This window comes from Mobula hypostoma, chromosome 11 (genome assembly GCF_963921235.1).
Source record: "Mobula hypostoma chromosome 11, sMobHyp1.1, whole genome shotgun sequence".
In the NCBI taxonomy this organism is placed as follows: domain Eukaryota; kingdom Metazoa; phylum Chordata; class Chondrichthyes; order Myliobatiformes; family Myliobatidae; genus Mobula; species Mobula hypostoma.
The window spans coordinates 58,262,508-58,277,963 of record NC_086107.1 but is presented as its reverse complement, the minus strand read 5'-3'; the positions used below and the strand labels follow the sequence as shown (position 1 = coordinate 58,277,963).

The window sequence follows — 15,456 nt, the reverse complement described above, 5'->3', positions numbered from 1 at the left end:
TTATCAAAATTTTCAAAACTGAACCATTGCTGAAGTGATTCCATCTCATGTATTATCAGCATCAAGAGCTGTACAAGTGAACACAACTTAAAATGTAATATGAGTAGTTTAGCTTATTTATCTTTTCACGGGCTGAAATCAGTACAAGAGGTCATTAACTGGCGACACAGCAAAAGTTTAAAAAGAGTTCAGAAGCTTTCAGCATGTTGAAATCAACTTGGCGCCAATAAAGTGGAGTGGCCAGTGTTAGAGTGGTCCAGCTTTGGCTCAACAGGATTAGGCAGAAACAGGCTTGGGCAAGCACCGGTGGAGGTTCTAAGTAAGAAAGTTTCTAGTATTTTTTTTCTGTTCGTACATAGCTAGTGCACTGAGAATAGATCCGGAGCTAGTGGTGTGCCCCTTGTGTAAGATGAGGGAAATTTGGGAGACCTCCAGTCTCCCTGATAACCACATCTGCATGAAGTGAATCGAGTTGCAGCTCCATAGAGACAGTGTTAAGGAACTGCAGCTGCTGCTGGATGACCTTCGACTTACATGAGAAAATAAGGAGGTGATAGATAGGAGCTACAGGAGGTAGTCACTCCTAAGTCGTACGGGGCAGGTACCTGGGTGACTGTCAGGAGACAGAAAGGAAAAAGGAAACAAGTGTAGGGTACCCCTGTGGCTGTTCCCCTCAATAATAAATATACTGCATTGGATACTGTTGGGGGTATGACCTAGCAGGAGGAAGCCACAGTGACCAGGTCACTGGCACTGAGTCTGGCTGTGTGGCTCAGAAGGGAAGGGAGGTGGAGTGGGTGGAAGGCTGCAGTAGTGACAGGGGATAGTGGAAAGCAGATACTATAGATGTGAAAGAGGAAGTGCTGGAGGGGTACAATTGGAAGAAAAAGAAATGGCAGACAAACTTAATAATTATTTTGCGCCGATTCTCACTGAGGAAGACAGGAGAGAGATGCTGGAAATTTGAGAGTGTCAGGGGGCAGAACTTAGTGTAGTTGCTATCACTAAGGAGAAGGTGCTTGGGAAGCTGAAAGGTCTCAAGATAGATATGTCACCTGACCCAGATGGACTACATCCCAGGGTTCTGAAAGAGGTGGCTGAAGAGATTGTGACAGCAATACTAATGATCCTTCCAGAATCATTAGATTCTTGAATGGTTCCGGAAGACTGGAAAATTGTAAGTGTCACTCCACTCTTTAAGGGAGGAAGGCAGAAGAGATGGGAGGCAGTGGCTGGAAAGATGTTGAAGTCTATTATTAAGTATGAGGTTTCAGGGTACTTGGAAGCACATGATAAAAAAAAAGGCAAAGTCAGCATTGTTTTCTTAAGGAGGGATTTTGCCCGACTAACCTGATGGAATTCTTTAAGGAAATAACAGGCAGGAAGGACAAAGAAGAGTCAGTGGATGATGTTTCTTTGGATTTTCAGAAGGCTTTTGACAAGGTGCCAAACATGAGGCTACTTAACAAGGTAAAAACCCCTGATAATACAGGAGATATATTAGCATGGATAGAAGATCGGCTGATTGGCAGGAGGCAAAGAGTGGGAATAAAGGGAGCCTTTTCTGGTTGGCTGCTGGTAACTAGTGGTGTACACATGGACAGTGTTGGCACAGATTCTTTTTATCTTGTACGTCAGTGATTTGGATGAAGGAACTGATGGCTTTGTGACCAAGTCTGCAGACAATACGAATAGGGGCAGATAGTACTGAGGAAGCTGGGAAGCTACAGAAGGACATAGTCAGAATGGCGGAATGGGCAACCAAGTGGCAAATGTACTACAACGTAAGGAAGTACATGGTCATGCCCTTTGGCAGAAGGAATAAAGGCATGGACTATTTTCTAAATGGGGAGAAAGCTCAAAAATTAGAGATGCAGAGTCCTTGTGCAGGATTCTCTTAAGATTAACTTGCGGGTTGAGTTGGTGTTAAGGAAAGCAAATGCAATGTTAGCATTTATTTTGAGAGGACTAGAATAGAAAAGCAAGGATTTCATGCTGAGGCTTTATAAGGCATTGGTCACACTGCATGAAGTATTATGAGCAGCTTTGGACCCCATTTCTAAGAAAAGATGTACTGGCATTGGAGAGAGTTCAGAGAAGGCTCATGAGAATTATCCCAGGAATGTAAGGGTTAACATATGAGGAGCGTCTCATGGCTTTGGGTTTGTACTTGCTGGGGTTTAGAAGAATGAGAGGGCATCACTTTGCAACCTATCGAATATTGAAAGGTCTGGATCATATGGATGTTTCCTATTTTGGGTAAGTCTGGAACCAGAGGGCACAGCCTCAAAACTGAGGGACATCCATTTTGTACAGAGACGAGGAAATTTTTCTACAGCCAGAGGGTGCATCTGTGGAATTCATTGCCACAGACAGCGATGCAAGCCAAGTCATTGGGTATATTTAAGGAAGAAGTTGATAGGTTCTTGATTAATCAGGGAATTAAAGGATACGGGGAGAGGACAGAAGAATGGGGTTGAAAGGGATAATAAACCAGCCATGATGGCCGAATGGCCTAATTCTGATCCTACAGTATATTTTCAGTGGAGGTTTACTTGTCTCTGCATTAAACTTCAGCTCGCTACTCTGTGAGATTTACTCGTCTCTACATTGAAATGAGACTGAGGTCTGCAACTAACAGGCTTCTGACTTGTTTGCAGCGATTGCCGACCATTTTTGTGAACTTCAGTTCTGAATGCTATTTGCTTACTTTTATTATTTGCACAATTTGCTTTTTTTTTCTCTGCATATTGGGTGCTCGATGGTCTTCTTTTGTTTTAATGGGCTCTGCTGGGTTTCTTTATTATGTGGCTGCCTGTAAGGAAACAAATCTCAAGGTTGTGCGAAGCATTAATTCTTTGATAATAAATGTACTTTGAACTTTGGTCTTACAACTTGGGCTGAGTAATCAAACTGCATTGAGTATCTACTGAATAATATTTCTTCAGGATGGTTTTGGAGTTAGGTCAAGCTGTGCAAATTCTAGCTATTTATCATTAACTCCTTTCTTTCCACAGCTGTTACCTGACCTGTGGAGTTGCTTCGGAATTTTATGTTTGATTTCAGACTTCTGGGATCTGTAGTGTTCTGTTATTTTCACACATTGGTGTTGGATTGTGGACAAGAGCACACATGGTAGCAGTGTCTTCTGAGGTTAAAAAAAAACATATTTTAGCCTATATTACTTTCAATCCAGCAAAAGGTAGTGGAAGATCCTACACCAGAAGAAAAAGAATTGAGACATAATTTGGAATAATGTTCCACTAACTAGCAGACCTGGTATTGACACTACTCAGTTGCTGCCAAAATAGTAACTATAAAAAAGTTGTTGAGCTAAAGAGACTGAAGCTGAATCTGCCTGGGGCGGAGGGGAAATATACAGTACAAGCTATTGCAATAGCTCACTTATCCAGTACATCACTAAATGGTGCACTCAAAGAATCTTTTGGAAGGATGCAATAAATATGGGAAGATGGTACAGGAGAATAGACCAAGCACAACAGAGATGAGGATTGCAAGGAGGGACAGAATGCAGAGTAGTTCACAGTAAACAAACAGTCCTTCAGATTTGGTTCATCACAAAACTTCCACTGAGGAAAGATATTTCCACTGGCAGTGACAATGGACAGAAGGAAGACGAGACAAACGGGGTAGGAGTTGGAGAGGGTGAGATGCTGAAGTAGTTAACTGAATAGTTGAACAACGTGTTGGAAATTAAATGTCCAGAAGTGACGTGGGAAAGAGGGAGAAATTATTCCCGTGCATCACTTGAAAAAGTATTTGCTTACATTGTGAACTATTGACAGAAACAGACATTCACTGCATGCTATCTAAGCGATGCAGTGGTACAATATGCATGTTTGCATACATTGAAAAATCCTGAATTTCGATGTAAGATGTTACCATGTGTCTTGAGGTGAGTAAAGATTGGAGACTAAAAGTCTGCCTTTCTCTAGAGAGGTTTTATGTGGAGCCCAATCCTGAAGAGCTGTTTGTTTACAGTGAACTATTCCTCATGTTAACCGGTGGAATACGTCCCATTCTGTTTCTGTAATCCCCACCCACATTGTTCCTGACCTACAAGTTGAAGAATCTGCAATCCTTAACAGCGTGTACTATTTCAAACATAGATTTTCAAAGATATATATGTCTGGTCATCTCATCCTTTCCAAAATGATCCTCCATTCTAGGCATCCAGATCAGGCTTCTGCAGATTAGCTGATGGCTTCAAATAAAACTAGCTAGATTTAGAATATCAAACTGTGACAAGAGGTGCTGGGGCTAAAAGAATTTCATTTGGATATTTAGGAAGTAGCTTCATGAACATAATAGGAAAAGACTGAGATTGTGTCTTTGATACTCACCGTGCTCAGCTGCCATTTTCTTGCACCTATCCCTTCCTGTCAGCTGTATAACCAAATAGGTACAGCACCAATAGAAAAACATAGCCAAGAAAAAATAACTGCATAAAAATGCCTTAGTTCAGGACAAGACAGGGAGCTAGACTTCAATTAAATCCCTTGAAAACCAATGGGCCACCTCAGTACCAAAGTCAGCTAGCTAAAAGCCAACATGGTGAAATGCAGGTCTTCAATACCTGAGCACTGGAATGCAGTGAGGCACAGGTCATCAGACAGCTTTTGGTTTGACTGTTGCTTAAGAATGAGCCTTCTAAACTTTTGGATTGAGCCCAACTTTGTAAAGTGCTCATTTCTGGAAGGGTTAGTGACTTTAGTGGATGAGTACAAGAGGGTAAAGAAAATATTGACTGGAAACACCTGTTATCAATGCTTGGAGGAAACCTGGATTGTTGGAAGGGGGTCCTTTGAGAGGCAGCTAGGGAAAATTAAAGACAGTTTGAAACAACGTAAGATATGTTGAGAACGCAGAAAAAAATAAACCCAATGAAAGACAATGAGTGAAAAGCATGGAGACATAGAATTAAGAAAGAAAAGCCACTTTTTTTTGAAGTAGAAACCCTTCTGACAAATGCCGAGACTAATCTGTTTTCATGCATGATCTGGCACATGTATATTTTCATTTCTCTCTGTTTTTGTTTCAGATTTCTAGTATGTGCAGTTCTTTCTATTTTCAAAGGATTTGTTTTCCTTTGATTTGAAAGATAATACATAACTGGCAGCGGTACAGAGAGATTGTTCAGCCTCCTCGGCACATATGCTGATTTCAATAGCGTAAGCAAGGACCTGCCGAAAGTAGATTGGGAGCAGATGCTAGCAGATAACATGACAGCTGACAAGTGGGAGTCTTTTAAAGGAGCTTTAAGAGTTCAGGGTTAGCATGGTCCAGGAAGGGTGAAGGCAAATATGGCAAGATTAGGGAACTTTGGACGACAAAGGACAGACTGAAGGTTTGATCAAAAAAAAGGAAATACACAAATGGGATAGAGGGAATCTCAAGGAATATAGAGAGATGTAAAAAAGGAATTGGAGGACAAAAGGGACTATGAAATACCCTTACACGAGGAATTCTGCAGATGCTGGAAATTCAAGCATGAAATACCCTTGGTAAGTAAGATTTAGGAGAATGCCATGCATAAGTATATCCACTGGAAGAAGGTAGCCAAGACTCCAAAGGAGTACTCTGTATGGCAACACGATGTGATCCTACAGAACTGTGCAAAAGTCTTAGCCACATATCGTATATAGCTAGAGTGTCTAAGACTTTTGCACAGTACTGGGCTTGCCAAAATGAAGTGGAGAGTGAGTTTGTAAATCTGGCGGGAGCAAAGGATATTGGGAATGACGATGGTGAGGCACTGCAGGAGGGGTGTGGGACTGGTAGCAGAGAAGGAGTGGCAGGGGCAGGGCCTGGCACCGGCAAGGTCATTTGGTCCCAAACAATCGGCTTAGTGATCATTAGAGAATGTCTCTCTGGAGCCTTCCACTTTCTCCCTCCTCTCTTTCCCTTCCCCCCCAATCACGATTCCCTTTTTGCTTCCCATTACAGTCCACGATAGAGACTCATATCAGAATCAGGCTTATTCACTCACATATGTCATGAAGTCTGTTTTTTTTTTGAAGATATCGAGTTTGGGGAGGGATACATGGATCATCTAGAGGAGGTCAGTATTAAGAGTAGATGTTAGATGCCAGGGAAGGCTTAATATTTGACAAATCATCAGGGCAGGATGAGATCTATCCCAGGCTGCCTTGGGAAATAAGGAAGGAAATGGTTGAGGCACTAAGAGAGATTTTTGGATGCTTATTAGTTACGGGTGCGATGCCAGAGGTCTAGAGGACAGCTAATGGTGCTCCTTTATTAAAGAAGAGCAGCAGTAATAAGCCAAGTGTCCACAAGCTGCTGAGTCTTGCATCATTGGTAGGAAAATTACCGCAGAAAATCCTAAGGGATAGGGTTTATGTACATCGGGCTGATCAGAGATGGTCTGCATGGCTTTGTGCAGGAAAAGTCATACCTCACACAATAAGACAAAGACACAATAATAAAAAAATCACAATAAATACAAATAAGATAGCTTATGAACAGAGATTGAATGTATGTCCATAAAGTGACACGAGGCACAGGAGTGTCTATACAGAAGGTGACTGACAGGAAATGATATTCGTAAGGGGTGTGGAGGGGTGGGTCAGTGGGTGGAGATGTTGACCAGCCTTACTGCTTGGGGAAAGTAACTGCTTTGATTCTTTGGAATACTAATGCATTTGACAAGATACTGTAGGGATCCCCCGTCACACAAATTCACCTTGGACTTCAATCCCCGTCACCTTCCCCAGCCAACTCCGCATACCTCACTTCAATCTCTGATCTTCTTCCAGGTGAGCACTTGGCTGCATAGACACAGGTGGTTCTGTAGTTTAGCTGTCAGTTCCTCACCATCATTACAGAGGTGCCATTGGGGATTAACCAACCATACACTTCCCTGCTCAGCCTTCAGTCACGGACTGGATAGAAGCATCATGCGGACTCTGCAAACCTCGCCAGTAACTTGGGATCTAGCCACTCTCAATTCTGGAGGCAATCAGATAACCTGAACGAGGTTCAGATGTGGTTTCTGCCTCTGAAGACAATGCCTCATTTATTCTTCCAAAGTCCAGTTGAATGGACAGATGTCACACAAAGACAGCAGGGCAGGATGGTCACTGCAGCACTTTCAGGCCCAGATGAAGTAGGAAAGAGGTTGTGTCTATGTCTGTCACCAGCGGCCATGACTCCCGCAATTGCAGGAGACGCACTGACATTCAGTGCCTGGAGATCTGGTGCTAACTGAGTCACATGAAGCAATAACAGCGTGGATACAGGCACTTTGGCCCAACAACTTCATGCTGACCACTGTGTCCACCCCAAACGGCTTCCTCCTCAATGCTAACTTAAATTCTGGAACATGTAATTGGAAAGACATTACATCAATGAGCAAGAGGGTGCTCCCAATATGTTCCAGTGTCCCAGACATGATCATAATTTATTAATGATTTATTTGCATGTGCCAGAGAAAAAAATGAGCTCTATCCAAGTGCTGTCTCACAAGGACATAAACAACTGCAGCTAAAATAGTTAGCCACTTCATCTACTCTGACTTCTCTTAAATAAAGCATGCACAGAAGGTTGTATTATTGTCAGGGAAGTGATCACTGACTTTCATGAAAACCTGCTGACAGGAATGAAAAAGTCATTATTGAGCTATAGGAGGTTATAATGGACCATAAGACAAGCATAATTAAGCCACTCAGCCATCAAGTCTGCTCCACCATTCCATCATGGCTGATTTATTATCTCTCTCAACCTCATTCTCCTGCCTTCTCCCTGTAACCTTTGACACCCTGACTAACCAAGAACCTATCAATCTCGGCTTTAAATTTACTCAATAACATGGCCTCCACAGCTGTCCATGGCAATGAATTCCACGGATTCACCACCCTCTGGCTTAAGAAATTCCTCCTCAGTTCTGGTCTAAATGGATGTCCTTCTATTCTGAGGCTGTGCCCTTTGTTCCTAGACTAACCCAGTATAGGGAACATCCTCTCCACATCCACTCTGTCTAGGCCTTTCAATATTCAATAGGTTTCAATGAGATCCTCCCCTTATTCTTCTAAACTCTAACAAGTACAAGCCCGCAGCCAGTTAAACACTCCACATATGTTAACCTTTTCACTCCTGTAATCGGTCTCATGAACCTCTTCTGCACCCTCTCCAGTGCCAGCACACCCTTTCTTAGATAAGGGGCCTAAAGCTGCTCACAATACTCCCTGCAGTCTGGCCATTGCCTTATAAAGCCTCAGCACCACACCCTTGCTCTTGCATTCTAGCCCTCTCGAAATGAATGCTAACATTATATTTGCCTTCTTTACGGCTGACTCAACCTGTAAGTTAACCTTTAGGGAATCCTGCAGAAGACTCCCAAGTCCCTTTGTACCTCTGATGTTTGAGTTTTCTCCCCACTTAGAAAATAGTTTATGCCTTTATTCCTTCTACCAAAGTGCAGGAACGTACACTTCCCTACATTATACTCCAACTGCTACTACTTTTCCCGTTCTCCTAATCTGTCCAAGTCCTTATGCCAGACTCTGCTTCCTCAACCCTCCTCCAACTATCTGTATCTTCTGCAAATTTGGCCACAAAGCCATGAAAACGTGAAAAGTTACATGGAGAGGGCAGGAGAATGGGGTTGAGAGGAAAAATGGATCAGCCTTGATGAAATGGTGGAGCAGACTCAATGGGCTGATTAGCCTAATTTTGCTCCATAGTCTTATGGTCTAACACTGCGGCCAACAAACAGTGCAAGAACCTGTTACTCCATCTGCTTATCTACTTCAAGATAGGCACATATTACAGCCAGGACAGTCAAGTTGTAAGTGTATCAACATGGTTACACGCCAGGAGAACTGGGCAGTATTAGAAAGCATAATAGCATTCATATTAACAGCTGTCTGAACACAACATCCTTCAAATTGCTCAACTATAAATTGCCAAATACAGCACTAGCCAGATGCAGAGCAAAAATGTTTATACTGACCCAGATAAAAAAAACTAACCTGCTCCATTAACAGTAAAAATCTCATTTATTCCTTTTATATGCCATGATCGAGAAGTCTGGATTAGAATGCCAGGAATATCACTGTAATGTGACAAAGACTATGCCATAAATAACATTTCTTAGGATGTGAGAATGTTTTAGGTGGACTGTCTAATGTTACGAACCTCAGACAGGTTATCCAGAAGGTCAGCCCGTTGCTTCCCTTAATGCCACCAGCCACGCAGGATTACCACTCACCTTAGTCTCTCATGCCATATTAAATCTTACTACCTTATGGTGCTGTTTTGTACAGCAGCAATTTACATTTTGACTCTTCCTTTAAAAAAAAACTCTTCTTTACATTTCACTCTGGGCTCACTAGTATCCAATGTATCCAATGTCAACCAGGGATTTCTGGGGCAAAATGTAGCGGGCAGATATTCACTATGCTGACCTTGGCCACATATACATTTTTCTACAGTTTAATATTATGGTTCTCACATGCAAATAATTTTTTTTTATCTGAAGAGCATCCCAATGGGCTTGTATGTAATAAATCAGTGACTTAGTCACATTTTTTGTGAAAGAAAACAGAGCAGCTTATTTTCAAGGATGCACTCTGAGCAGAGATAAGTGATGAGTTGCTGATTGAGAGCAATATTGACCAGCACACCCGAAGAACTTTCTGACTTCCAATTAGGGATGGGTGATTTTTAATGTCCACCTGCACTGTTGGGGAGAGATGCGAGATTCTACTTGAGAATACACCTAGAGATCAGAATCTCCAACAATGCAGCATTCCTGTACACCCTTCTGTGCCAGTGTACCTGGTATTCAAAGTCAAGAATAGGACTTGAACACAGCTGATCATTTCTGTCTGCAGGAATCTGCAACTGCCGACTGGTAATTCGCCATGGGAACTGAGTGAGTGCAATATTTTATATCCAGAGACACACAAGAACAAGACAAAACCTCAGAGTAAACATTCAAGATGAATATTACAAAAGCTCAATCCCTTTTATGAATTCCCACTGGAAACACGGTCTAGCCTAATGACATTAGCAAGAGGCCAATGATTTCACTACACACAGGCTACAAACCTCTTTGGATAACCAGGCACTGTTGCTGTAAGTACACCAGTGTTGCCTGGCAGAATGTTGTTGAGGTCCTTATCTTGTTTGTTGCTCTCCAACTCTGTCTGTTTACGTGTGTAGGATGAGCTCCGGGCCAGGATGCCGGAGTCTTCTTCTCGCTGCTTTGCATAGGAGGCACTGCGAGGCCCAGGGGCTGCAGAATCACTGCAACAAGAAGCAACAATCACACAGGAAGCAGCAGGCCCTGAAGGAAGACCCGGCAAACAGGTTTGTTTTGTTTTTAAAAAGCACTTTCAACTTCAGTAAACTATTTGGACACGAGCACAAATTTGCTGTCGGAGACACAAGATGGACTGTTCGTTAAATATCTTTTATTTTCCTACTTTACACAAGTTGTCTCTAGTCACAGTAAGGTGCTCTTAAGGGCAAGTTTGAGAAAGATGAATATTTGTCCAATTTTGGTGAAGTATTTTTAAACACTGAAACCGATTAGATGAAAGCCATCTCTCCCTAAACTAGGCACCCTCTATCCATTTCCCTACCATGCCAAATCTGGTACCATTCTGAATTCCACCACTTCTTCAACATTCTCTCATTGAACTCAACAAATTACCTTGGGGAAATACTTTGGGCCTATTACCTTCCTTCTGATTCCACCTAATCAGCCTTATGTGTAAATTTTGCTGGGTTGCTCAATATGCTTCACTGTAATCAGGCATGCCAATGCACAAGAAAGCATTCATTAGATGGATTGAAAGGAGTGGGAAGCTAGGGATATAATTAATTTTCTTATTCCACCACATCTCAAATCAATGGGAGTCCAACTGGAAGCAGTCCATTTTGATAGTATGGTTACTTATTCAGAAGTTGTAATCTAATAGAGTAGATTCTGGTTAATTGGTCCATCAATTAATCGGGGCAGTCACTTATTTGGGACAACATTTAATGAACAAAAACTAATCGATACAATAATGGGGATTCCTTTATTTATTTGGGAAGCTAAATCGCTTAACTGGGCAGGAGATGGTTGCTGAACAGTTTCTAACTAGCATCAGATCTGTGCACTTGTGTGGCTGTTAGACACTACACTGTGCTTAGAGTGAACAGTTTTCAGCTCAGGGGATTTTCCATCCACTGATACCAACCTTACAGTTCCTACACCCCACACTTCCCGTTTCTACCTCCTACCCAAGATCCACAAACCTGCCTATCCTGGTAGACCCATTGTCTCAGCTTGCTCCTGCCCACCAAACTCATTTCTGCATACCTCGACACTGTTTTATCCCCCCTTGTTCAATCCCTTTCCACCTATGTTTGTGACACTTCTCACGCTCTGAATTTTTTCAATAATTTTAAGTTCCCTGGCCCCCACTGCTTTATTTTCACCATGGATGTCTAAGTCCCTATATACCTCCATCCCCCACCAGGAAGGTCTCAAAGCTCTCCGCTTCTTTTTGGATTCCAGACCTAACCAGTTCCCCTCTACCACCACTCTGCTCCATCTAGCAGAATTAGTCCTTACTCTTAATAATTTCTCCTTTGGCTCCTCCCACTTCCTCCAAACTAAAGGTGTAGCCATTGGCACCCGTATGGTTGGCTTTGTGGAACAATCCATGTTCCAACCCTATACTGGTATCTGCCCCCCACTTTTCCTTCACTACATCGACGACCGCATTGGCGCTTCTTCCTGCACGCATGCTGAGCTCGTTGACTTCATTAACTTTGCTTCCAACTTTCACCCTGCCCTCAAGTTTACCTGGTCCATTTCCGAAACGTCGCTCCCCTTTCTTGATCTTTCTTTCTCTATCTCCAGAGACAGCTTATCTACTGATGTCTACTATAAGCCTACTGACTCTCACAGCTATCTGAACTATTCCTCTTCCCACCCTGTTTCTTGCAAAAATGCCATCCCCTTCTCGCAATTCCTCCGTCTCCGCCGCATCTGCTCTCAGGATGAGGCTTTTCATTCCAGGACGAAGGAGATGTCCTCCTTTTTTAAAGACAGGGGCTTCCCTTCCTCCACCATCAACTCTGCTCTCAAACGCATCTCTCCCATTTCACACACATCTGCTCTCATCCTATCCTCCTGCCACCCTATTAGGAACGGGGTTCCCCTTGTTCTCACCTACCACCCCACCAGCCTTCGGGTCCAACATAAAATTCTCCGTAACTTCCGCCACCTCCAATGGGATCCTACCACATCTTTCCCTCCCCCCCCTTCTCTTTCAGCAGGGATCGCTCCCTACACGACTCCCTTGTCCATTCGACCACCCCATCCCTTCCCTCCAATCTCCCTCCCGGCACTTATCCTTGTAAGCGGAACAAGTGCTACACATGCCCTTACACTTCTTCCCTCACAACCATTCAGGGCCCCAGACAGTCCTTCCAGGTGGGGCGACACCTCACCTGTGAGTCAGCTGGGGTGATATGCTGCATCTGGTGCTCCTGATGCGGCCTTCTATATATTGGCGATACCCGAAGCAGGGTGGGAGATTGTTTCGCTGAACACCTACGCTCTGTCTGCCAGAGAAAGCAGGATCTCCCAGTGGCCACACATTTTAATTCCACATCCCATTCCCATTCTGACATGTCTATCCACGGCCTCCTCTACTGTTGAGATGAAGCCACACTCAGGTTGGAGGAACAACACCTTATATTCCGTCTGGGTAGCCTCCAACCTGATGGCATGAACACTGATTTCTCTAACTTCCGTTAATGCCCCACCTCCCCCTCGTACCCCATCCTTTATTTATTTATATACACACATTATTTTTCTCTCGCTCTCTTTTTTCTCCCTCTGTCCCTCTCACTATACTCCTTGCCCATCCTCTGGGCTCCCCTCCCACTTTCTTTCTCCCTAGGCCTCCCAGTCCCATAATCCTCTCCCTTCTCCAGCCACGTATCCCTTTTGCCAATCAACTTTCCAGTTCTTAGCTCCATCCTTCCCCCTCCTGTCTTCTCCTATCATTTCCGATCTCCCCCCTCCCCCCACTTTCAAATCTCTTACTATCTTTTCTTTCAGTTGGTCCTGACAAAGGGTCTCGGCCCAAAACGTTGACTGTATCTCTTCCTATAGATGTTGCCTGGCCTGCTGCGTTCACCAGCATTTTTTGTGTGTGTTACTTTTCAAATAGAGTTAGCTGCATGTGCTTGTGTTCAAAAACAATGATTTTTGTCACTGATAGTTGGCGACAAATAAGCAGTAAGACAATTCAGAACTGTTCTACCCACCGCGGTTTCAAGCATTCAGGCTTGGAGAAGACAGATATGGCTGGAGTGAAAAGGAAATAATTTCACTACTTCAACAAGTTAGGAACTACAAAGAACTTGAAGTTATCGACAAACATTTTGAATATTACAATCAAAATGAAGATTTGGAGGATGCAAATGTTGAAAGCATTGTACGAAGGCAGACTATTATTTATAATAGGTGCCTGTGCTGATTTTACTCATTTACAGTCAATCAAAAGACCACAGCAGCATACATGGAATGAATTCCTCCATCGATAACTATTTGGAACTAATACACAATTTTATAGTAAAGCAGCAGTATTGATAGGTGTACTGATTTGTTCAGAATTTCATTTAGATACATAATTTGTTATTTACTTTGTCTTTTTTATACTTTTTTTATTTCCTTGAAACTTTAGCTAATTAGAGTAACCGCTTAACTGTGCCAAAATGTACTGGCCCCATGCGTCCCAATTAACCGAATCCACTGTATACCGACCATCCCCACTGAACAGACTCAATCTATCACTTCTGATCCCCAAGTTCTATGGTGAAACTTTTAATGTTGCAATATGTTTGAAGCCATAAATTGATACATTTTACAATGCCTAGAATATTGAAATATATTTTTCTAAATGATAAACACCTATTATATACACCTGTCAATATTTTTAATGTTACCAAGTGGGTGTTCGATGAACTATATACCGACTCATAGTTTGTGGCTATTGCTAGTTATTCAGTTTTACTCTCTTTTAGTGATTTATTATTGCTCCTGGTTCTCTGTATTGCCAAAGCAAATTGTCTGGTTGCAAGTTTAAATAACACTAATCTTTAATTCAGATTCCAGGTCCTCCTGGATATCATGATGTCATTTTGTACTACTGTGAGCATTAACATTCAGTGGTAGCTCTTTGCAAACCGTCACTACAGAAAGCAAATAAGAATATTGGTTTAGTGAACTGTTTCCTGCAGCTGATTTGCCTACCTGGGTTTGTCCTCACTGGCATCTCCAATTGTGAAGAGCTTCCTCGTTGGAGTGGGTGGAACACGTGCTAACCGAGGTTCTTTTTCCTAAAATGTAGGACAAATAAAAGTTGAAAATAAAACACAATGGCTGAACAATGGAATTCAGATCTAACAGAAACATAAAAATGTATTAGATGGAACAGTTTAGGGTTTCATTAGAATTGCACAGTAACTCAGTACTGGTGCTACCCCTATCAAATTCCCTACAGTATTTACGTGATGTGTCAAGCTGCAGGTCAAAGTCCAAACACACTACCAGTGAAATACCTCCAGATCGTAGACCATCTGTGCAAGAACCTACCACTATTGCAATCTACAAATTGTATCAACCATTTCCAGAGTAGTGCAGAGCAGTTGTACTTCTGAAGAAGAAATTGAAAAGCATATGTCTAAATGAATTGAACTGAAAGTTCAAAGCAAACCAACAAAGCTTCTGACTGAGTGGGGATTCTGACGTACAAGGCCCAGCACATGCGTTACTAAATCCATTCTGTCAAAATCTTCTTCATTGTGCAGAATGGAAAGACAGAAAATCTGTAGAGTCTGAAACTGGCTCCACAAGAAAAGCTAAGGGGATGGGAAGGCTGGGGGGGACAGCTAAGTCATGGATTAGAAATGAGCTCAGCCAACTGAAGTTGTCACTAGACAGGCCAGAGCAGGACAGACTGATGGAGGAATTTGACCTGGAAAGAATGGGACAAGTATCTGTGGGGGAGCTGGGGGGAGCTTTTGACGACAGAAACTCTGCGATTAAGTTGGAAGTCACGCTGGTCAAGGGTTGACTCAGACTTTGGGAGTGGGAGAGCCAGGTTTCCAGTACCAGACTGTGCGGGCCGTGACAAGTTTAGGCTCAGGTCCCACAAACATGGTGAAGGAGCAGCCAGCGCATGTGTCAGGACCCCTTTGTGCTTTAGTGGATCAGATACACATGGAGAACTTGGAAGTAAAACTGCAGTCCATGCAATAAGTCAGTTATTTATTAGTCCCCTTCCTTTTTTTTTGTACAAATAAAATTGCACAGTGGGCTAAAATAAAATGTGAGCCACTATGACAGGATTCTCAGCCTCTCGCTCACTCTCTCACTCTCAAAGTACACTCTCAATGGAAGTT

General features: G+C 42.7%; 1 protein-coding gene across 9 annotated transcripts in view; it reads right to left on the bottom strand.

Moving 5' to 3' along the window:
* LOC134353777 (protein phosphatase 1 regulatory subunit 12A-like) overlaps positions 1-15,456 on the bottom strand; it is a 199,708-nt gene that overhangs the window by 57,624 nt on the left and 126,628 nt on the right. For all 9 annotated transcript variants that reach the window (XR_010019677.1, XM_063062143.1, XM_063062148.1 and 6 more), the window contains 2 exons: positions 14,306-14,391; positions 10,093-10,290 (listed from right to left, as the gene is read on the bottom strand). Coding sequence is in view for 8 of the 9 variants with exons in the window: in XM_063062143.1 (XP_062918213.1) it covers positions 10,093-10,290; positions 14,306-14,391 (284 nt within the window). In the remaining variant the exon portion in view is untranslated. The remainder of the gene's footprint in view (positions 1-10,092; positions 10,291-14,305; positions 14,392-15,456) is intronic.